General features: G+C 43.9%; 1 protein-coding gene across 1 annotated transcript in view; it reads right to left on the bottom strand.

Moving 5' to 3' along the window:
• LOC112230272 (bMERB domain-containing protein 1) overlaps positions 1–25,319 on the bottom strand; it is a 43,266-nt gene that overhangs the window by 16,981 nt on the left and 966 nt on the right. Inside the window, exon 2 of the mRNA XM_042310614.1 lies at positions 15,600–15,720. Coding sequence (XP_042166548.1) covers positions 15,600–15,720 — 121 coding nt within the window. The remainder of the gene's footprint in view (positions 1–15,599; positions 15,721–25,319) is intronic.

Raw genomic sequence — 25,319 nt, 5'->3', positions numbered from 1 at the left:
AAATTTGCATCCTGTTGCACAAACTCAAAACCGTTCTGGGACACTGTAAAGTCCATGGAGAATAGGAGCACCTCCTCCCAGCTGCCCACTGCAATGAGGCTAGGAAATACTGTCACCACCGATAAATCTACTACGATTGAGAATTTAAATAAGCATTTTTCTATGTCTGGCCATGCTTTCCACCTGGTTACCCCTACCCTGAACAACAGCCATCCACCCCCCATAGCAACTCGCCAAAGCCTCCCCCATTTCTCCTTCGCCCAAATCCAGATAGTTGATGTTCTGAAAGAGCTGCAAAATCTGGACCCATACAAATCAGCCGGGCTAGACAATCTGGACCCTATCTTTCTAAAATGATCTGCCGAAATTGTTGCAACCCCTATTACTAGCCTGTTCAACCTCTCTTTTGTATCGTCTGAGATTCCCAAAGATTGGAAAGCTGCCGTGGTCATCCCCCTCTTCAAAGGGGGTGACACTCTAGACCCAAACTGCTACAGACCTATATCTATCCTACCCTGCCTTTCTAAGGTCTTCGAAAGCCAAGTTAACAAACAGATTACCGACCATTTCGAATCCCACCGTACCTTCTCCGCTATGCAATCTGGTTTCAGAACTGGTCATGGGTGCACCTCAGCCATGCTCAAGGTCCTAAACGATATTATAACCGCCATCAATAAGAGACATTACTGTGCAGCCGTATTCATCGACCTGGCCAAGGCTTTTGACTCTGTCAATCACCACATTCTTATCGGCCGACTCAACAGCCTTGGTTTCTCAAATGATTGCCTCGCCTGGTTCACCAACTACTTCTCTGATAGAGTTCAGTGTGTCAAATCGGAGGGCCTGTTGTCCGGACCTCTGGCAGTCTCTATGGGGGTGCGACAGGGTTCGATTCTCGGGCCGACTCTCTTCTCTGTATACATCGATGATGTCGCTCTTGTTGCTGGTGATTCTCTTATCCACCTCTACGCAGACGACACCATTCTGTATACTTCCAGCCCTTTGGAAACTGTGTTAACCTCCAGACGAGCTTCAATGCCATACAACTCTCCTTCCGTGGTCTCCAACTGCTCTTAAATGCAAGTAAAACTAAATGCATGCTCTTCAACCGATCGCTGCCCACACCTGCCCGCCGTCCAGCATCACTACTCTGGACGGTTTTGACCTAGAATATGTGGACAACTAAAAATACCTAGGTGTCTGGTTAGACTGTAAACTCTCCTTCCAGACTCACATTAAGCATCTCCAATCCAAAATGAAATCTATAATCGGCTTCCTATTTCGCAACAAAGCATCCTTCACTCATGCTGCCAAACATACCATCGTAAAACTGACCATCCTACCGATCCTTGATTTCGGCGATGTCATTTACAAAATAGCCTCCAACACTCTACTCAACAAATTGGATGCAGTCTATCACAGTGCCATCCGTTTTGTAACCAAAGCCCCATATAATACCCACCACTGCGACCTGTACACTCTCGTTGGCTGGCCCTCGCTTCATACTCGTCACCAAACCCACTGGCTCCAGGTCATCTACAAGTCCCTGCTAGGTAAAGCCCCGCCTTATCTCAGCTCACTGGTCACCATAGCTGCACCCACCCGTAGCACGCGCTCGAGCAGGTATATCTCACTGGTCACCCCCAAAGCCAATTCTTCCTTTGGCCGCCTTTCTTTCCAGTTCTCTGCTGCCAATGACTGGAACGAACTGCAAAAATCACTGAAGCTAGACTCATATTTCCCTCACTAGCTTTAAGCACCAGCTGTCCGAGCAGCTCACAGATCACTGCACCTGTACATAGCCCATCTGTAAATATCCCATCCAACTACCTCATCCCCATACTGTATTTATTTATTTATTTATTTATCTTGCTCCTTTGTACCCCAGTATCTCTACTTGCACATTCATCTTCTGCACATCTACCATTCCAGTGTTTAATTGCTATATTGTAATTACTTTGCCACCATGGTCTATTTATTGCCTTACCTCCCTTTTCCTACCTAATTTGCACATACTGTAAATATACTTTTTCCACTGTATCATTGATTGTATGTTTGTTTACTCCATGTGTCGAACTGCTTCGCTTTATCTTGGCCAGGTCGTAGTTGCATTTAAAAAAATGTATTTCAATATTTTTCAAAAGTTGTTTAACTTATTTTTTAAAACTTATTTTGTACATAATGTTGCTGCTACCGTCTCCTATGACTGAAAATAACTTTCGAACAAAACAGCAAACAGTGATTACTCACCTCGAACTGAAAGAAGCTTTTTCCTTTAATGAGTCCGACGCAAAGGATATACTGCTTTCTCGGGAACAGGCCCAAACCTGTCATTTGTGTGAAGAAAAGACTGAGAAGAAAGAAAATACGGAGAAAATGGGGGTGGAGGTCGGGCTGCCTTCTGGGAATTCATAGGTGAGCGAGTAAACCCCCACTGCCATCTGTTCTATTGGCCAACGTGCAATCATTGGAAAATAAGATCCTACCAACGGGACATTAAAAACTGTAATATCTTAGTCATGGCTGTTATGACGACATGAATAACATACAGCTGGCAGGTTTTACGCTTTTTTGGCAGGATAGAACAGCGGCCTCTGGTCATAAAAGGGGTGAGGTTCCTAAGTATATTTGTAAACACCAGCTGGTGCACGAAATCTAAGGAAGTCTCAAGGTTTTGCTCGCATATTTACCAAGAGAGATTTCATCTATATTCTTCGTAGCTGTCTATTTACCACCACAAACCGATGCTGGCACTAAGACTACACTCAGTGATCTGTATACGGCCATAAGCAAACAGGAAAACTCTCATCCAGAGGTGGCGCTCCTAGTGGCTGGGGACTTTAATGCAGGGAAACTTAAATCCTTTTGACCTCATTTCTACCGGCATGTTAAATGTGCAACCAGAGGGAAAAACCTCAAGACCACCTTTACTCCACACACAGAGACGCGTACAAAAATCTCCCTCGCCCTCCATTTGGAAAATCTGACCATAATTCTATCCTCCTGATTCCTGCTCACACGTAAAAGCAGGAAGCAACAGTGACTCGGTCAATAAGAAAGTGGTCAGATAAACCAGATGGTAAGCTAGAGGACTGTTTTGCTAGCGCAGACTGGAATATGTTCTGGGATTTTTCCCATAGCATTGAGGAGTATGCCACATCAGTCACTGGCCTCATCAATAAGTGCATCGATGACATCATCCCCACAGTGACCGTACGTACATACCCCAACCAGAAGCCATGGATTACAGGCAATATCCGCACGGAGCTAAAGGGTAGAGCTGCCACTTTCAACGAGCGGGACTCTAACCATGGAAGCTTATAAAAAATACTGCTATGCCCTTCAATGAACCATCAAGCAGGCAAAGTGTCAATAAAGAGCTAAGATTAAATCGTACTACACTGGCTCTGACGCTCATCCGATGTGGCAGGGCCACGAGCCGCACAGTGACACGAGCCTACCAGACGAGCTAAATTACTTATATGCTCGCTTCGAGGCAAGTAACACTGAAACATGCATGAGAGCATCAGCTGTTCCAGACGACTGTGTGATCATGCTCTCCGTAGCTGATGTGAGTAAGACCTTTAAACAGGTCAACATCCACAAGGCCGCAGGGCCAGACGAATTACCAGGACGTGTACTCCGAGCATGCGCTGACCAACTGGCAAGTGTCTTCACTGACATTTTCAACCTGTCCCTGACTGAGTCTGCAATGCCAACAAGTTTCAAGCAGACCACCATAGTCCATGTGCCCAAGAATACTAAGGTAACCTGCCGAAATGACTACCGGCCCATAGCACTCACGTCTGTAGCCATGAAGTGCTTTGAAAAGCTGATCATGGCTCACATCAACACCATTATCCCAGAAACACTAGACCCACTCCAATTTGCTTACCGCCCCAACAGATCCACAGATGATGCAATCTGTATTGCATTCCACACTGCCCTTTCACACCTGGACAAAAGGAATACCTATGTGAGGATGCTATTCATTGACTACAGCTCAGCGTTCAACACCATAGCGCCCTCAAAGCTCATCACTAAGTTAAGGACCCTGGGGCTAAACACCTCCCTCTGCAACTGGATCCTGGACTTCCTGACGGGGCCGCCCCTAGGTAGTTTGGGTAGGTAACAACACATCCGCCATTCTGATCCTCGACACAGGGGCCCCTCAGGGGTGCGTGCTGAGTCCCCTCCTGTACTCCCTTTCACTCATGACTGCATGGCAAGCCACGACTCCAACACCATCATCAAGTTTGCCGATGACACAACATTGGTAGGTCTGATCACCAACAACGATGAGACAGCCTATAGGGAGGAGGTCAGAGACCTGGCCGTGTGGTGCCAGGACAACAATCTCTCCCTCAACGTGATCAAGACAAAGGAGATGATTGTGGCCTACAGGAAAAGGAGGACCGAGCACGCCCCCATTCTCATCGACGGGGCTGTAGTGGAGCAGGTTGAGAGCTTCAAGTTCCTTGGTGTCCACATCACCAACAAACTATCATGGTCCAAACACACTAAGACATGAAGAGTCGTGAAGAGGGCATGACAAAACCTATTCCCCCTCAGGAGACTCAAAAGGTTCTACAGCTGCACCATTGAGAGCATTCTGACTGGTTCCATCACTGCCTGGTATGGCAACTGCTCGGCCTTCGAGAGTAGTGCATACGGCCCAGTACATCACTGGGGCCAAGCTTCCTGCCATCCAGGACCTCTATGCCAGGCCGGTGTCAGAGGAAGGCCCTAAAAATTGTCAAAGACTCCAGCCACACTAATCATAGACTGTTCTCTCTGCTACCGGAGCGCCAAGTCTAGGTCCAAAAGGCTTCTTAACAGCTTTTACACCCAAGCCAAAAAGTTTATTTTATTTTATTTGAATTTACTACAGAGACCTACTTTGATCTTCACCAATACAGCCAAGAGACTGCTTCTTAATAAAATACTAAGTCTTAATAAAGAGAGATGTACAAGAAGCTAATATTTTAAGAATTGGCTGAAGAACTTGTAAAGGTAGATTGCAAGAAAAATGTCTCCTAGACAGTTACTTCTCTCCTTGTGAACACATCAACGTTGTTTTAGTACGATCCTGAACCTACGTAGGAACACATTAGGAAGTAAAGTGACCCTGGCCCGTATCCACAAAGCGTCTCAGAGTAGGAGTGCAGATCTAGGATCAGTTTAGTGTTTTAGCTCATAATGAGTAACATTACATGGACAGATGGGACCTGATCCTAGATCAGCACTCTGAGACGCTTTGTGAATAAGGACCCAGGCAAGTATATATGTGCTCTCAACCAGCAGCCAATTTATCCATTGACAGAGGGTCATAAATCCATAACAGTAACATGTAGGAGCCTTGCTGCCTGTCCCAGTCTAGTTTATACACCATGTTCCAGTCATTAGGTCCCAATATATGATGGAAGTGCTGATGCTGAAGCCTTGTTTTCAGATCACAGTGCAATCTGTCAATCACTGATCTAACACTCCTTCACAGGCCATTCATGGCATCATCCCAACGCTGAAACACACAGGATGGGGGGAAATCCCAGAAGTGTGAAACCATGGTAAACACGGATCTCAACGTGCCAATCACCATAGAAACCACGGGTCTCAAAGTGCCAATCACCGAGGATATATCAGGCTGACCACTGACCCCTATCCTGGGAGGTTAACTCAAAGCAGCCTGAGTAAAGGCTGAAGCAGACTGAATATAAATGCAGACACATAGTCATTTCCTTACATGCCACACGTTGTCAGTAAGTGGTGGTCAACCACTGGTCAAAATACTAACATTCCTCTAGAGCAGGGGTGGGCAACTCCAGTCCTTGTGGGCCTGATTGGTGTCACATGTTTTCTCCATCCTTACCAAACACAGCTGATTAATCAAACTGCATTCTAAACTGAAGATCATGATTAGGTGATTATTGGAATCAGGTGTGTTAACTGGGGCTGGGGCAAAACTGTGACCCCAATCAGGCCCTCGAGGACTGGAATTGCCCATCCCTGCTCTAGAGGCTGGAGAGTGGTGTCAGACAGACAGGGGTACATCATCCATGACTAGGAGGATGAGACATCAGACCATAGTGAGTTCTGGTCTCCTGCCACATGACACATTTCCCTTCTGAGGAACATCAGTGACGACTCATAGGTCAGTGTAGTGACGTACTGTAGAGCAGAACATTATTCACACCGTAGTGTAGATAGAGCAGAACATCACTGCTGAGTGAGGGGGTCAGCTACAGTTTCATCATTAGTATGCTACATCATTGTTAATTCAGGGCTCAGTGGCAGCGGTATAATTAGAATGTTGTGGACATGGCTACTGAGTGAGGGGTCAGCTTAGTGACGTCATTATGAATGGACAGCACTAGCTACTGAGTAACGGTGCTTTTAAGACAACTGGGAAAGATGAAAAAAACGAGCTCAAATCATGGCGTCTGTGATCTTCAGGTCGGAAAGTTGGATCCAAGTCAGATCTCAAAGTTCCTGGTTGTCTTGAACCACTGAAGTCTGAAGTCAGACATTTCCGAGTTCCCAGCCTCGTGACATCACCAGCTACTGAGGGAGAAGGTCAGTTTAGTAGCATTATCAATAGGGAAGATTATAGGGAAAGTTGTTTTTCACTCCAGCTGAGAGGGACAATGCCCTAAGGTTTATGCACTCACTCACTGTTGTAAGTTGCTTTGGATAAAAGCATCTGCTAAACGGCATATATTATTTATTGTTATATTACATGCAGTAAACAGTTCATTGTCGGTTTACAGGTTGCCTAGATGAAGCTGAATCTTGACTTGTACAGTTTATAGTTTGAACCCATGCTACTCTATTCTTTATCTAAGACAAAGAGAATGGCAGGGTACTGTTCTTATGGTTCCCCCTGTCTGTAGGACAACTGTAGCCCTCTGGTAACTCAGTTTCACAGCATTACAGTTGGGTAGCTGAGCCTAGACATCCATCACTGTCAGCTAACTGAGAGCCTCACCTCATCTACCTGTCAGACGGGATGAATAGGGACCTGCGGTGGGCAAGGTGTAGAATACAGACGATGTATGACCTGAGAGGAAGCCCACTGTTCTATTTAAACAGATTATACTCCCTTCTATTATAATGAAATTGTTGAAGCAACTTTGCTTCTATTCTTTGTTATTATTGTTATGAGTGGTGTGTTAAATGGGTTTTCTATAAACTTGATTTGATCAAGTCATGATTTACTCATGTTCCCGAATTGGCAACATACAGGGATTATTATACTAACTACTTACACTTTATATGCTCAGTCATACTCATTAAGGCCTAGTCTAATTAGATTACTGTGTATCAAATGAATCACAGCTCATTCCCTGTCTTTGTGTCACAGTAAGGAAGACGATGTCACTGTAGTGCATTCTATTGGGTTATGACGATGGTGTAGCACCAGTACAATTGCAGTATAAACATGCCTGTGTATAGACATTCCTGGATTCCTCTCCTTCCATTCTTCTCTATTGGATCACCTTGTCTCTTCTAACAGTGTACATAACTGTGAGCATGCATTCACGCACACACAGACATACACATATGTGTCCCTGTGTTGAGTTTAACCCTGACCCAAAAGCCTGGAAGGGATAAGAGAGCCAAGCCTATGGGTTCGTAGTTTCAACCCTGCAGCACACACATACTTTCACACTCCAACTGATTAATGGACTGCTGAATGTTTTATTTTTTGTTCTCTTGCTTTCTTTGTTATTTTCCATATTATGTCTATCTCTGAGAAGCTACCCACAAAAGGGCTGAAAATAGCCCATATTAATAAAGGTAGCCTTAGAAATAAGGTTCATGAAATCAATAATTTGCTATCAGATAACATTCATATATTAGCCATTTCTGAAACTCACTTAGATCATTATTTTGATGATACAGCTGTAGCAATACAAGGATATAACATCTATAGAAGAGACAGGAATGCTTATGGGGGAGGTGTTGTTATATATATATATATATATATATATTAATAAATAGGTCATACAATTTGATCTGATCTTCATCTAGATGACAACAATAGACAAACACAGTCTGCTTAAACTAATAACACACAAACAATTATATGTTTTCATGTATTTATTGAACACACCGTGTAAACATTCACAGTCCAGGGTGGAAAAAGTATGTGAACCCTTGGATTTAATAACTGGTTGACCCTCCTTTGGACTAAATGTTTTCTGTAGTTGAGTATCATACCTGCACAACAGGCAGGAGGAATTTTGGACCATTCCTCTTTACAAAACTGTTTCAATTCAGCAATATTCTTGGTCATGCCACAGCATCGCAATCAGGTTGAGGTCAGGACTCTGACTGGGCCACACCAGAAGTCGTATTTTCTTCTGTTGAAGCCATTCTGTTGTTGATTTACTTTTGTGTTTTGGGTTGTTGTCCTGTTGCATCACCCAACTTCTGTTGAGCTTCAATGGTAGGACAGATAGCCTTACATTCTCCTGGTAACACCTTGATAAACATGGGAATGAATTTTTCCATTGATAATAGCAAGCTGTCCAAGCCCTGACGCAGCAAAGCAGCCCCAAACCATGATGCTCCCGCCACCATATTTTACAGTTGGGATGAGGTTTTGATTTTGGTGTGCTGTGCTGTGCCTTTTTTTCTCCACACATAGTGTTATAGGTTCCTTCCAAACAACTCAACTTTAGTTTCATCTGTCCACAGAATATTTTGCCAGTAGCGCTGTGGAACATCCACAAGCTCTTTTGCGAACTTCAGACATGTAGCAATGTATTTTTGGACAGCTGTGGCTTCTTCCGTGGTATCCTCCCATGAACACTATTCTTGTTTAGTGTTTTACGTATCGTAGACTAGTCAACAGAGATGTTAGCATGTTCCAGTGATTTCTGTAAGTCTTTAGCTGACACTCAAGGATTCTTCTTAACCTCATTGAGTATTCTGCACTGTGCTCTTGCAGTCATCTTTGCAGGACGGCCACTCCTAGGGATTCACAATACTTTTTCCAACCTACACTGTGAATGTTTAAATGATGTACTCAATAAAGACAAGAAAAATAAAATAATTTGTGTGTTATTAGTTTAAGCAGACTGTTTTTGTCTATTGTTGTGACTTAGAGGAAGATCCAATCAATTTTTTGACCAATTTATGTAGAAATGCAGGTAATTCCAAAGGGTTCACATACTTTTTCTTGCCGCTGTAGTATTTGAACTTAGATCTGATTAAGTGACATACAGTTGAAGTCGGAAGATTACATACACCTTAGCCAAATACATTTAAACTCAGTTTTTCACAATTCCTGACATTTAATCCTATTCCCTGTCTTTAGGTCAGTTAGGATCACCACTTCATTTTAAGAATGTGAAATGTCAGAATAATAGTAGAGAGATTTATTTCAGCTTTTATTTCTTTCATCACATTCCCAGTGGCTCAGAAGTTTACATACACTCAATGAGTTTTTGGTAGCATTGCCTTTAAATTGTTTAATTTAGGTAACACTTTTTGGGTAGCCTTCCACAGGCTTCCCACAATAAGTTGGGTGAATTTTAGCTCATTCCTCCTGACACAGCTGGTGTAACTGAGTCAGGTTTGTAGGCCTCCTTGCTCACACACGCTTTTTCAGTTCTGCCCACACATTTTCTATAGGATTGAGGTCAGGGCTTTGTGATGGCCACTCCAATACCTTGAATTTGTTGTCCTTAAGTCATTTTGCCACAACTTTGGAAGAATGCTTGGGGTCATTGTCCATTTGGAAGACCCATTTTCTTTAATAGTAGCCTCTCTAATATCAAACATGTAGGGTGTGGTGTACCACAGGGTAGCTCTCTAGGCCCTTTACTATGTTCTATTTTTACCAATGACCTGCCACTGGCATTAAACAAAGCTTGTGTGTCCATGTATGCTGGTGACTCAACCATATACGTGTCAGAAACCACAGCTAATGAAGTCTCTAAAACCCTTAACAAGGAGTTGCAGTCAATTTTGGAATTGGTAGCCAGTAATAAAATGGTCCTGAACATCTCTAAAACTAAGAGCATTGTATTTCGTACAAATCATTCCCTAGACCTCTAGACCTCTTCTGAATATGGTATTGAATGGTGTGGCTGTTGAAAGAACAACAAACTGTCATTGTCAAAACTTGTAGATTCAATGGTTGTAAAGATGAGAGACTGACTGCATAATTTCCTATTTTTATAAGAAACATTTATGTGTTGAAATGTCCTAATGGTTTGCATAGTAAACTTACACACCTCTGAGACACACACTTACCCCCACCAGACATGCCACCAGTGGCCTTTTCACAGTCCCCAAGTCCAGAACAAGTTCTGTACTTCCGGCGCCGACAGAGATGGCCGCCTCGCTTCGCGTTCCTAGGAAACTATGCAGTTTTTCTTTTTTTTTTACGTGTTATTTCTTACATTGGTACCCCAGGTCATCTTAAGTTTCATTACATACAGTCGAGAAGAACTACTGAACATAAGAGCAGCGTCAACTCACCATCAGTACGACCAAGAATATGACTTTCGCGAAGCGGATCCTGTGTTCTGCCTTTCACCCAGGACAACGGAATGGATCCCAGCCGGCGACCCCAAAAAACGACTTCGTAAAAGGGGAAAACGAAGCGGTCTTCTGGTCAGACTCCGGAGACGGGCACATCGTGCACCACTCCCTAGCATTCTCCTCGCCAATGGCCAGTCTCTTGACAACAAGGTTGATGAAATCAGAGCAAGGGTAGCATTCCAGAGGGACATCAGAGACTGTAACGTTCTTTGCTTCACGGAAACATGGCTCACTGGAGAGACGCTATCGGAGTCGGTGCAGCCAGCTGGTTTCTCCACGCATCGCGCCGACAGAAACAAACATCTTTCTGGTAAGAAGAGGGGCGGGGGCGTATGCTTCATGGTTAACGTGACGTGGTGTGGCCACAACAACATACAGGAACTCAAGCCCTTCTGTTCACCTGATTTAGAATTCCTCACAAACAAATGTCGACCGCATTATCTACCAAGGGAATTCTCTTCGATTATAATCACAGCCGTATATATTCCCCCCAAGCAGACACATCGATGGCTCTGAACAAACTTTATTTGACTCTTTGCAGACTGGAATGCATATATCCGGAGGCTGCATTCATTGTAGCTGGGGATTTTAACAAGGCTAATCTGAAAACAAGACTCCCTAAATTTTGTCAGCATATCGATTGCGCAACCAGGGCTGGAAAAACCTTGGATCATTGCTATTCCAACTTCCGCGACGCATATAAGGCCCTGCCCCGCTCTCCTTTCGGGAAAGCTGACCACGACTCCATTTTGTTGATCCCTGCCTACAGACAGAAACTAAAACAAGAAGCTCCCGCGCTGAGGTCTGTTCAACGCTGGTCCGACCAATCTGATTCCACACTCCAAGACTGCTTCCATCACGTGGACTGGGATATGTTTCGTATTGCGTCAGACAACAACATTGACGAATACGCTGATTCGGTGAGCGAGTTCATTAGAACGTGCGTTGAAGATGATGTTCCCATAGCAGCGATTAAAACATTCCCAAACCAGAAACCGTGGATTGATGGCAGCATTCGCGTGAAACTGAAAGCGCGAACCACTGCTTTTAATCAGGGCAAGGTGACCGGAAACATGACAGAATACAAACAGTGTAACTATTCCCTCCGCAAGGCAATCAAACAAGCTAAGCGTCAGTATAGAGACAAAGTAGAATCTCAATTCAATGGCTCAGACACAAGAGGTATGTGGCAGGGTCTACAGTCAATCACGGATTACAAAAAGAAAACCAGCCCGTCACGGACCAGGATGTCTTGCTCCCAGGCAGACTAAATAACTTTTTTGCCCGCTTTGAGGACAATACAGTGCCACTGACACGGCCCGCAACTAAAACATGCGGACTCTCCTTCACTGCAGCCGACGTGAGGAAAACATTTAAACGTGTCAACCCTCGCAAGGCTGCAGGCCCAGACGGCATCCCCAGCCACGCCCTCAGAGCATGCGCAGACCAGCTGGCTGGTGTGTTTACGGACATATTCAATCAATCCCTATCCCAGTCTGTTGTTCCCACATGCTTCAAGAGGGCCACCATTGTTCCTGTTCCCAAGAAAGCTAAGGTAACTGAGCTAAACGACTACCGCCCCGTAGCACTCACTTCCGTCATCATGAAGTGCTTTGACAGACTAGTCAAGGACCATATCACCTCCACCCTACCTGACACCCTAGACCCACTCCAATTTGCTTACCGCCCAAATAGGTCCACAGACGATGCAATCTCAACCACACTGCACACTGCCCTAACCCATCTGGACAAGAGGAATACCCATGTGAGAATGCTGTTCATCGACTACAGCTCGGCATTTAACACCATAATGCCCTCCAAGCTCGTCATCAAGCTCGAGACCCTGGGTCTCGACCCCGCCCTGTGCAACTGGGTACTGGACTTCCTGACGGGCCGCCCCCAGGTGGTGAGGGTAGGCAACAACATCTCCACCCCGCTGATCCTCAACACTGGGGCCCCACAAGGGTGCGTTCTGAGCCCTCTCCTGTACTCCCTGTTCACCCACGACTGCGTGGCCACGCACGCCTCCAACTCAATCATCAAGTTTGTGGACGACACAACAGTGGTAGGCTTGATTACCAACAACGACGAGACGGCCTACAGGGAGGAGGTGAGGGCCCTCGGAGTGTGGTGTCAGGAAAATAACCTCACGCTCAACGTCAACAAAACTAAGGAGATGATTGTGGACTTCAGGAAACAGCAGAGGGAACAGTAGTGGAGAGGGTAGCAAGTTTTAAGTTCCTCGGCATACACATCACAGACAAACTGAATTGGTCCACTCACACAGACAGCATCGTGAAGAAGGCGCAGCAGCGCCTCTTCAACCTCAGGAGGCTGAAGAAATTCGGCTTGTCACCAAAAGCACTCACAAACTTCTACAGATGCACAATCGAAAGCATCCTGGCGGGCTGCATCACCGCCTGGTACGGCAACTGCTCCGCCCACAACCGTAAGGCTCTCCAGAGGGTAGTGAGGTCTGCACAACGCATCACCGGGGGCAAACTACCTGCCCTCCAGGACACCTACACCACCCGATGTTACAGGAAGGCCATAAAGATCATCAAGGACAACAACCACCCGAGCCACTGCCTGTTCACCCCGCTATCATCCAGAAGGCGAGGTCAGTACAGGTGCATCAAAGCTGGGACCGAGAGACTGAAAAACAGCTTCTATCTCAAGGCCATCAGACTGTTAAACAGCCACCACTAACATTGAGTGGCTGCTGCCAACACACTGACTCAACTCCAGCCACTTTAATAATGGGAATTGATGGGAAATGATGTCAAATATATCACTAGCCACTTTAAACAATGCTACCTAATATTATGTTTACATACCCTACATTATTCATCTCATATGTGTACGTATATACTGTACTCTATATCATCTACTGCATCCTTATGTAATACATGTATCACTAGTGACTTTAACTATGCCACTTTGTTTACATACTCATCTCATATGTATATACTGCACTCAATACCATCTACTGTATCTTGCCTATGCCACTCTGTACCATCACTCATTCATATATCTTTATGTACATATTCTTTATCCCTTTACACTTGTGTCTATAAGGTAGTAGTTTTGGAATTGTTAGCTAGATTACTTGTTGGTTATTACTGCATTGTCGGAACTAGAAGCACAAGCATTTCGCTACACTCGCATTAACATCTGCTAACCATGTGTATGTGACAAATACAATTTGATTTGATTTGAAAGCGTACAGTATTATGTAGAGCCAATCCCTTCCATCTCACATTGCTCAAATGAACAGAAAACCTGGTTTCAAAAAACAGACAAAGCAACGCCTCGCGTCATGCCTCTCCCCTATTTGACCTAGACATTTTGTGTGTATGTGTTGATTTGTAGACTATGTACCATTTTACATTTATGTAGTTCTGTCCTTGAGCTAGTCTTGTCTATTAATGATCTGTATTATGTCATGTTTCATGTTTTGTGTGGTCCCCTAGAAGAGTAGCTGTTGCTTTTGCAACAGCGAATGGGAATCCAGATAAAATACCAAAAAAACTATTGTATCTTCCTCCCACCCACACACAAAGGTCCCTGCACAGACCCCCAGCAGCCTCCCTATTCCTTCTTCTTCAGTGTCCTCCTTCTTGGCTATTTCTTCTCTCCCACACTTCCAGCGAAAAGGCTTCCCTCTCTCTAGGGCTGTAGCAGTCATGAAATTTCATCCGCCAGTGATTGTCAAGCAAATAACTGTCGGTTTCACTGTAATTGACCATTAATTAACATAAACATTTATCATCTTCTGACTTCCACACATAGCCTACAAGCCACTGATGCAGACCTTTGGAATACCTATATTTTTTAAAAGTAAAATAAATACATGTAATATAGCCTACACCTTCACAATAAATCCATTATTTATTTTAGACAGGTCTAAAGAAGCATGATATGAAGATAATGTAGTCTAGTTCAGAAGAACAGAATAGCATACTCTGAGTTGTCCTTATGTTATGTCCTGATGTGGCTATGCCAAATGGCTGTAGGCTAAACTAGTTAATTCAGCAGACAAGATTTGCTTAGAATTCCGTGGCATTATATTTTATATTATTTTATAGTATGAAGAATACAAACGATTTGAGGGTGTGCGCACATGCAACTATTCAGTTTCTTATGCTGGGCATCATTCACAAGTGATAGGCTAATATTGTCACCCATCAGACTATTCTTGATTTAATCTTGTCTTTACATATAGTAAATAATATATGTATGACATTTGTTTTGATTAAGAATGGACCATTATCATGCACCTGTCTCGAAACAGGGGCAGTGGGGAAAAAAATACATGTCTGTGCACTTAAAGAGTGAATGGAGGATGCTTTTCCTGTGGTTCATTTCCAGCCAGGCAGCCTATACTCCTGTTGTAAAGATAAACAATGTGCTTAATATTAGGACTATTGAGAAATAAATATAGTAGGCCTAGTCTATAGAAAGCTGAGGGGAATCTCCTCTTTTTAGTAGAGGCCATCACTCTATTTTCTCATGCAATTACATAGCCTATAAAAATGTGGTGGTAAATGAGCTCATGGGCTCTCAAGATTAGATTGATTCGATTTTTGGTTACATTTGCGTTGATGTCAGAGTGATTCGAGGGACAATAGAGGGCTGAGTACCAGGCAGTTAGAAGGTTGATAGACTACTAATGACCATCAGCAGCATCAGAGCTTGGAGAAGCCTAATTACCGTGACTAACCGGTCACATGGAATATGATGGCCTTCATGACTCGTGACCGCCGCTGTGGCGGTACTAAAGTCACCGTAACAGCCCTACCTCTCTCTCCCCCTCCTTCATTCCTTCCTCTCTTTCCACTCTCCCTCCTGTGTGGCATCCCAAGCTTTAGAGAACCACCACTAGATTGAACAGGATTCACCACACTTGAACTGTATTGTTACACACACACACACACAAGCACAAGCACACCACCCTGCTATTCAGAATAATACATGACAACACAGTAGCGAAATCTAGATTAGAGATATCCAGATTAGAGATAACAGACATACAACATACTCACATGTATCTGAGTTCTGACTCTCTTCTGACCAGCACATCTCGAATCCTGTCAATCTTGAACAGCTCTCCCTCGATGTCATCTATGGTGATGGTGGAGTCTGCCATGGAGACAATGTCCTCTTCTGATCAGAGAGAAGGACAGACAAACATTCTGTTTTTTCTATTAAACTCCTTTCCAGTTCTACATTTTGGAATGATATGGATATGGTAGAATAGGTAGGCAAACGTGTGCTCACGCGCAAACATGCACACACACACACACACACACACACACACACAGTCGCACATGCACACGCACGCACACACACACACAGTTGGATTGGCACAGCAAAGTAACATTGTGACAAGATAAAGCTTGCATATGCATAAATATGGCTGTATCACACATGTCCTACTGTAGCATCATGGATAAGGTAGCTTGGGATAAGATCATCTTCTTTGTATGCTGCCAAGCAAAACATTGATTTTGTCTGGTTCAATGCAGGCTAAGGAATTAAATTAGTGTTTGTTCCAGGATTAATCAAATACATACAGTTGAAGTCGGAAGTTTAAATACACCTTAGCCAAACACATTTAAACTCAGTTTTTCACAATTCCTGACATTTAACCCTAGTAAAAAATCCCTGTCTTAGGTCAGTTAGGCTCACCACTGTTTTTTAAGAATGTGAAATGTCAGAATAATAGTAGAGAGAATGATTATTTCAGATTTGATTTCTTTCATCACATTCCCAGTGGGTCAGAAGTTTACATACACTCAATTAGTATTTGGTAGCATTGCCTTCAAATCGTTTAACTTGGATCAAACATTTCAGGTAGCCTTCCACAAGCTTCCCACAATAAGTTGGGTGAATTTTGGCCCATTTCCCCTGACAGAGCTGGTGTAACTGAGTCAGGTTTGTAGGCCTCTTTGCTTGCACACGCTTTTTCAGTTCTGCCCACACATTTTATATAGGATTGAGATCAGGGCTTTGTGATGGCCACTCCAATACCTTGACTTTGTTGTCCTTAAGCCATTTTTCCACAACTTTGGAAGTATGCTTGGGGTCATTGTCCATTTGGAAGACCCATTTGCGACCAAGCTTTAACTTCCTGACTGATGTCTTGAGATGTTGCTTCAATATATCTACATAATTCTCCTACCTCATAATGCCATCTATTTTGTGAAGTGCACCAGTCCCTCCTGCAGCAAAGCACCCCCACAACATGATGCTGCCACTCCCATGCTTCACAGTTGAGATAGTGTTCTTCGGCTTGCAAGCCTCCCCCTTTTTCCTCCAAACATAACAATGGTCATTACGGCCAAACAGTTCTATTTTTGTTTCATCAGACCAGAGGACATTTCTCCAACAAGTACGATCTTTGTCCCCATGTGGAGTCAGAACGCATCTCCTTCCTGAGCGGTATGATGGCTGCTTGGTCCTATGGTGTGTATACTTGCGTACTATTGTTTGTACAGATAAACATGGTACCTTCAGGCGTTTGGAAATTGCTCCCAGGGATGAACCAAACCTGTGGAGGTCTACTTTTTTGTCTGAGGTTTTGGCTGATTTCTTTTGATTTTCCCATGATGTCAAGCAATTAGGCACTGAGTTTGAAGGTAGGCCTTGAAATACATCCATAGGTACACCTCTAATTGACTCATTATGTCAATTAGCCTATCAGTATCTTCTAAAGCCATGACATAATGTTCTGGAATTTTCCAAGCTATTTAAAGGCACAGTCAACTTAGTGTATACACTTCTGACCCACTGGAATTGTGATGATAATCTGTCTGTAAACAATTGTTGTAAAAATTACTTGTGTCATGCACAAAGTGTCCTAACCGACTTGCCAAAACTATAGTTTGTTAACAAGAAATGTGTGGAGTGGTTGAAAAATGAGTTTTAATGACTCCAACCTAAGTGTATGTAAACTTCCGACTTCAACTGTACACAGCAAAAACTGAAAAACAGAGAGATATGCTTCTTAAAAAAATAAATCTAGCCGGTGCCTAGCACTTTATCTCAGATAAAAACAATTAATTAAGTCACAAAATCCACGCTTTGGCAGCAAGTTGGAGGCTCCTTCCTCAGTCATTGTTATGAGAAACGTTGAAGTTAAAAACTTTTCAGTCTTTGAGTACAAAGACTTTTTACCAATTTCCCAGCGTGTGAGAAGCAGAGGTAGAAGAACTGTGTTCCTTGAAATTACTGTTGATGGTCTGAACCCATGGAGACTCTGGGGAACCATTTGAGAAAAGAGTTGACTGTCCGAGTGCTCTGGTGCAGACTGGCTCACACAGTGAGTGAGTTAGTGAGTAAATGAGAGAGACAGAGAGCGAGAGAAGGTTTGCGCGCGAGTGAGTCTGCCTATGAGTGTCCTACCTCCCTCACCCCCTTTGAGCGGAATATAAATCACCAGGAAAAATAAGTCTAAGTATGAACAGCTACTTATGGGGTTTTACAACGGCGGCCAGACATCAGCACAAGGAAATACCTAACAGAATGACATTATAATAAATACTAATGTTTATGTCAATGTGCATTTCTTGAATTTATGCAGGGCACACCTTGCCAGGCCATTTCTTTAAGTTGCTTTATAACATTTACTTGGCTTTATACTACTTTGGTAACCAGAGTGTAATTGCTACTGGTAGTTTACCATCCTTTACCTCTATTCCATCTAACCTGCTGTTACATCATGTGATCATAGATAACCTTTATAAGCTTCGTCACATCTCAGCCGCTATATCTCACTCATTTATCTGTCTGCCCCAAGCTGTTAACATCAAGCTTTGTTTTCCCTCAGTCCCAATAACTAGTGTGAGCCAGTTCAAAGCGTTTCAGCTTCAGACCCGGTGCAGAATTTCAATCGAGCTAAACACTCTGCCATGACATCAAACATTCCACTGCGTCCACCGCCCCAACTCCCTATTGCTTTCACAGATTTATGCCTACTTGTCGCACAAAAGAGAATTATACATTTATTTACCATCTCATCCTAGATCAGTATTTCTTGATCAAACGTTCAACTGCATCCATTCTCCACAACTGCCTATTTCTTTCGCAGATTTACACCTTCAAGTCACAGACAAAAAAACAGATTATACATGGATTTAACTTTATTTACTGATCCTAGACCTGTCTGAAAGACCAGTAATTCCTTGTTGAAGGCGTATTGAGGTATGCTGATGAGTGTCCTGTGTACATAAAGACTGTGTTAGCCTGCTGAGCTAAAGGAAGTCAGAGGTTCAACAGTTCGGTCAGTCTGCCTTCTCTTCCTCCGAGTCTCTTCTGAGTCTCGTCTGCTGGTGTCTTGGATCCCTAGCGGCTCTGCTAACTAACTCTCCCCCGCTGTTGAGCTGCTCTGTGTTGAGCCCGACTAACTGAGACACCAGCTGGGCTGGGGATTGAGAAACCTCACACCACCACCACTGACTGAACAGAGAATCTGATAGTCTCCTTCTTCCTCCTGAGGGATGAGACTGTCTACTTTGATACTCTTTACCATGGCAAATACATTCAAAGATGTGTGTTTTGTCTGAAAGTCAATTGAAAATAAAGCAGAGAGAGAAGGGTGGGGGAGAGCGAGAGAGAGATATCCTTTTCTCCTCCTCACACATAGGCTAGCCCCAGGGATGGAAGGCTAGACTGGGCTTGATGTGCAGAATCAGATATAACATCCTTTGAGGGAGCTGAAAGGAAGAGAAGAGGTGTATTCTAACTAGCACCAGTGGTGCGTTGTTACATCTGCTCCTGCCACGCCCTCTACTGCTCATCCTGTGTCTCCTTGACCTGCCGCCACTCCCCCAGTACTCTCTCCCTCCCTCTGTGGGATTGTGTGGCTGGAGACAGGTGTGCTGGAGTCAGAGCAGATCCCCACCAGCTGCAACCTGTTCCATAATCAAGACCTCTACAAATACTCGGCCTGCCACTTCCACGCTGCCAGATCATAATCTCTAATCAGTCAGTCTACGCTTCTAGCTGTTTGGTACTGTTAGATCATGTTATCCTGTTGTGCCAGTTTTCCTGGCCTGATGCTGGTTTCCTCTCCGCTACATTTCCACCCGCTCTGACTCTGGTCCCTGTCTCCAGTCCCACGTCTCGTCATCCTGCTACTCTGTCCTGGATTCCCCTCCGGACCTGCTTACCCTGTCCCGACCCCTTTCACTCCAGCCTCAGCCTCAGCACCTGGTTTCCTGCAACCCGCCCGAGCTTCCCCTGACCTGCACTCCATCTTCCCCCTGTGTTTCAATAAATACCTTGGTTACTTCATCCCAGTCTCCTCATCTGAGTCTGCTCTTGGGTTCCCCTGTTCCACTCCCTGTAACATGTGTGGGTAAAATCACTGGGGAAGCCAAGCCCCTGTCGACTTATCCACAAAAAAAAGTCATAATACAACCTATATAGCATGTACAGTAACAGACAGTTACATGTAAGCTAGTTAATGTTTCTGACATTTTCGGTCCACTAAACAACTATTGATGTAGCACCACGGAGAGTCACCGCAAGTCACAAAGAAAACAGAAGCTGCCTCCACTATTCCGGCACCATTTCAACTTCAACATCATCAAATCACCTCTGCTGAGTCTAATACAGTGACAACTCAAAGATACCAAAACCAATTTAGTCCAATCAATGTAAGCTAAATATGATGTGGCTATCCATGGTTCTGATTTCTGTGTGTGTGTGTGCATGTTTGGGTAAGTAGAGAAACATGTTGACTCACCCTACTTGTAGAGAAAAGCCAATGCCATCCTCCTCTCTTTGATGTTGACGAAACGTTCTATCACTCTGTCATACAGTACATTCTTTTCATTTTTGTTGTCCTAGGCTACTTGGCTAAAATGCTTGCTCGCTAGCCTAACTTCCATTCATGGCAAACTTTGGCTAGTTAACATTATCCTTCTACATCTAGCTACATATTGAACTTGTATCAAATCAAATGTTATTAGTCACATGTACCGAATACAACAGGTGTAGACCTTATAGTGAAACCTTAACCAACAATGCAGTTTTAAGAAAAATACCACCCAAAAAGTAAGAGATAAGAAAAACAAATAATTAAAGAGCAGCAGTAAATAACAATAGCGGGGCTATATACAGGGGGTACCGGTACAGAGTCAATGTGTGGGGGCACCAGTGTCGAGGTAATTGAGGTAATTATGTACATGCTGGTAGGGTTATAAAAGTGGCTATACATAGATAATAACAGAGTAGCAGCAGCGTATGGGGGGGGATCCATTTGATTAGCTGTTCAGGAGTCTTATGGCTTGGGGGTAGAAGCTGTTTAGAAGCCTCTTGGACCTAGACTTGGTGCTCCGATACCGCTTGCCGTGAGGTAGCAGAGAGAACAGTCTATAACTAGAGTGGCTGGAGCCTTTGACAATTTTTAGGGCCTTCCTCTGACACAGCCTGGTATAGAGGTTCTGGGTGGCAGGAAGCTTGGCCCCGGTGATGTACTGGGCCATACGCACTACCCTTTGTAGTGCCTTGCGGTCGGAGGCCGAGCAGTTGCCATACCTGGCAGTGATGCAACCTGTCTCAGGTCAGGGGCACAACAATGTATGAATTAATGGTTGGATCAGGATTGCTGGCCTCCTCCTAGCGACTCCTGTGGCAGGCCGGGCGCAGTGCACGCTAATCAGATCGCCAGGTGCACGGTGTTTCCTCCGACACATTGGTGCGGCTGGCTTCCGGGTTGGATGAGCGTTGTGTTAAGAAGCAGTGCGGCTTGGTTGGGCTGTGTTTTGGAGGACGCATGGCTTTCGACCTTTGTCTCTCCCGAGCCCGTACGGGAGTAGTAGCGATGAGACAAGATAGTAACTACTAACAATTGGATACCACGAAATTGGGGAGAAAAGGGGGTAAAATTTAAAATAAAAAAATAAAAAGAATTGCCATTATAATCATTGACCAGTACGGAGAAAAAAGTACAAATCCCTATCTCTATCCATGGCTAATTTAGGAAAGGGACCATTTCAGCTAGCTGGCTAGCTAGCCAAAGGAGGACAACAACGAGATGCAGCAATTCAAGTTTTTCTATCAATGACGTATGCTCTCAATGGGATTTGAGAGCATACTTTTTTTTGGTGCGCCGGGACCATTCAGTTGAGCTCGCTCAGTTTAGCTCAACACTGATTGGGAGACCAGATGCTCACTGGCTTACTTTGCATTCAATGCTACGGGTGGCCACAATGTCCTACTCATTTGGACCAGACAGCATCAGATAGATGGCCTACACACAGAGAGACAGCGGGGCACTGTTTTGCTCACTCAGATGCTTTCTCCTGTGAGTTACATTCAGCCTTTTGTGAATTGAAGGAAAATGATGAAACACAGAGAGACTAAAGATAAATTATGGTATGTTTTTTTTGTTCATTTTTTGGGGGGAGTCTGGCTTCCCTTGGCATCCATGAATACACACCACTGCTGACTAGGCTCTGTGACCTTTGGCTTGTACTGAGAGAGAAAAGAGACTTGATGACTATCAGCAGTGTATATTCACTCTTATCCCTTTGGCATCTGTCAGCATTGTATTCTGTACAAGCCTGAGACTCCCAAAGAGCCAAAGCAGTCAGCTTTCTCAGCCAGGCACAAAGGACGCATACTTAGCTATATGAATCTTCACAGAGACGCTCAGCTGTGTTACTACAGTATGACACACTTCCTGATGTGACCAGCTACGACAGCGCTTACGTCAAGACAGCCATGGCACTTTCAATCCGGAGGGAAAGGTGGTCTCATCATAAAGACTGATTAGTGGACTCTGGATCGTAAAAACTTGCCAATGTTTCGAACTCCATTCAAGTAAACCTGACAACACTCCCAACATCTCCTGAAGTTCAAACCTCTCTATAACTCTATTGTCTTTAGTGTCTATTCCCATCCCTCCTCTGACCTACACTTCCTCCCTGTTAAGAACAACACCAGTGGCACGTTGGGATTTCAAAATGCCACAACAGGTTTCCCAAAAGCCATCAGTGAGAGGTTCACTGTGTACCCAGCCTCCGGCACCCATTACCTTGACAGCCATCATCACGTCTGGGGCTGAGAGGTTGGTCGGGTCTGGTGGAACTAGGCGGCATGTTCACACCCCTGCACTAAGGGAAAGAGATCGGAGTAGGGCTGGAGGGGGGTCATCCCTGGAGCTAGAGCTAGGGTCACTGTGAGAGTGCATAGCAGAAGTGTGTGTGTAATAGTGTGTGTAATAGTGTGTGTGTAATAATGTGTGTGAGTGTGTGTAGAGAGAGAAATTCATAATAGAGACACTGGAAGAACAGTCATCCAATTCCTCTGCAGAGCTTCTCATGTTGAGACAACTTCTGTGTTCCAAACTCAATTAAAAAGTACACTACTACCGGGTTTTCAACCTTGCTGTGCGGAACTAACTTTAAAAGTTTGACTGCAGCTCGCTCTAAGTCCATGTCTCTCACCCTCCCTAAGAGAATGTCTGGCACACTGTCACTGCCAATTGGAGGATTCAGCATTCAGCATCCACATAGCATATGTAATGTAGCATAGAACAATGGATGAGAGAGAACAATAGAGAGAGAGAGAGAGAGAAAGGAGAGATTCAGATCCCTCATTTTGAGGAAGTGCAGTAATAGCCTACAGGTACTTTGATTGAAGAGAAATAGAAGATAATGACTAAAACAATAAAGTGTTTAGTTACAAAAAAATATATAAATTATTCTCAACAAACAATTTCCTATTCCTTTTGTTGTTGAAACATGAAAGCAAAAGGAGAATGACTCTGAGAGAATTGTTGATGTAATGATATCAATAGTGTGGGAACAGTGTGTCCTCAGCCTTGCAAAACTGACACTCACAGTGTTCTCTTCCATTCTCAATGTCCTGTTAAGTCTCATCAGCAGGCCATCATCTATAATTTGGGGTGCAATTTACTGACTATAATGGCGTACACCCTGTGACTGTACACATTATTCTAAAATGGAAACACACGTTATTGAAAAAACTCACTTATGGTTTTACATCACCTGCCATCACATGGTTGGAGAGTTACTTATTCAATAGAACCCAGAGAGTGTCCTTCAATGGAAGCTTCTCTAACGTCAGATATGTACAGTGTGGTATCCCTCAGGGCAGTTGCCTTGGGCCATTACTCTTCTCAATTTTTAAAAACGATTTGCCACTTGTCTTACAAGAAGCTACAGTCAGTTATAGTCAGTGTCAGAATGGGTCATTAACAATAAACTGGCCTTAAATACATCTAAAACCAAAAGTAGTGCATTTGGTTTAAAGCATTCTCCTAGACCTAAACCTCAAATGGAGTTGTGCATTAAGGGTGTGACCATTGAACAAGTGGAAGAAGCTGAACTCATGGTCAAGTCATATTGACACAGCTGTTGTAAAGATGGGGAGAGGTATGTCTGTTATAAAAAGATGTTCTGCGTTTTTGACAAAACTGTACTACTTCAGGCGCGGATCTTGATTACTGTCTGGTAATATGGTCAGGTGGAGCAAAGAAAGACCTATTAAAGCTGCAGCAGGCTCAAAATAAAGCAGCACACCTTGTCCTTAACTGCACACACAGAACTAACGTCAACAACATGCATAATAGTATTTCATGTTTGAGTGTTTAGGAGAAATTGACAACTTCTCTTGTAGTCTTTTTAAGAAACATTTGTGTGTTGAAAATGCCTAAACATTTGAACAATCAATTTGAATACACTTCAAACAGACATACACTGTACATACCGCACCAGACACACCACTATGGGTTTCTTCACTGTACCCAAACTAAAAACAGATGTAATGAGTCACTCAGTTACAGTGCCTTCAGAAAGTATTCAGACCCCTTGAGTTTGTCCACATTTTGTTACCTTACAGCCTTATTCTAAATTTGATTAAATAAAAACAATATCAGAAATCTACACACAATACCCCATAATGACAAAGTGAAAACAGGTTTTGGGATTTTTTTGCAAATGCATTAATAATAAAAAACAGAAAAACCTTACTTATATAAGTATTCAGACCCATTGCTATGAGACTCGAAATTGAGCTCAGGTGCATCCTGTTTCCATTGATCATCGTTGAGATGTTTCTACAACTTGATTGGAGTCCACCTGTGGTAAATTCAATTGATTGGACATGATTTGGAAAGGCACACACCTGTCTACATAAGGTCCCACAGTTGTCAGAGCAAAAACCAAGCCATGAGGTCGAAAGAATTGTCCGTAGAGCTCCGAGACAGGATTGTGTCGAGACACAGATTTGGGGAAGGGTACCAAAAAAATTCTGGAGCATTGAAGGTCCCTAAGAACACAGCGGCCTCCATCATTCTTAAATGGAAGAAGTTTGGAACCACCAAGACTCTTCCTAGAGCTGGCCGCCCGGCCAAACTGAGCAATCGGGGGAGAAGGGCCCTCCAGAGTTTCTCTGTGGAGATGGGAGAAACTTCCAGAAGGACAACCATCTCTGCAGCACTCCACCAATCGGTTATTTATGGTAGAGTGGCCAGACGGAAGCCACTCCTCAGTAAAAGCCACATGACAGCCTGCTTGCAGTTTGCCAAAAGGCACCTAAAGACTCTGACCATGAGAAACAAGATTCTCTGGTCTGATGAAACCAAGATTGAAATCTTTGGCCTGAATGCCAAGCGTCACGTCTGGAGGAAACCTGGCACCATCCCTACGGTGAAGCATGGTGGTGGCAGCAGCATGCTGTGGGGATGTTTTTCAGCGATAGGGACTGTGAGACTTTAGGATCGAGGCAAA

Source organism: Oncorhynchus tshawytscha, linkage group LG32 (genome assembly GCF_018296145.1).
Source record: "Oncorhynchus tshawytscha isolate Ot180627B linkage group LG32, Otsh_v2.0, whole genome shotgun sequence".
NCBI classification, from domain to species: Eukaryota; Metazoa; Chordata; class Actinopteri; order Salmoniformes; family Salmonidae; genus Oncorhynchus; species Oncorhynchus tshawytscha.
Note: the sequence above shows the minus strand (reverse complement) of the source record. Positions and strands in the feature narration are given on the sequence as shown.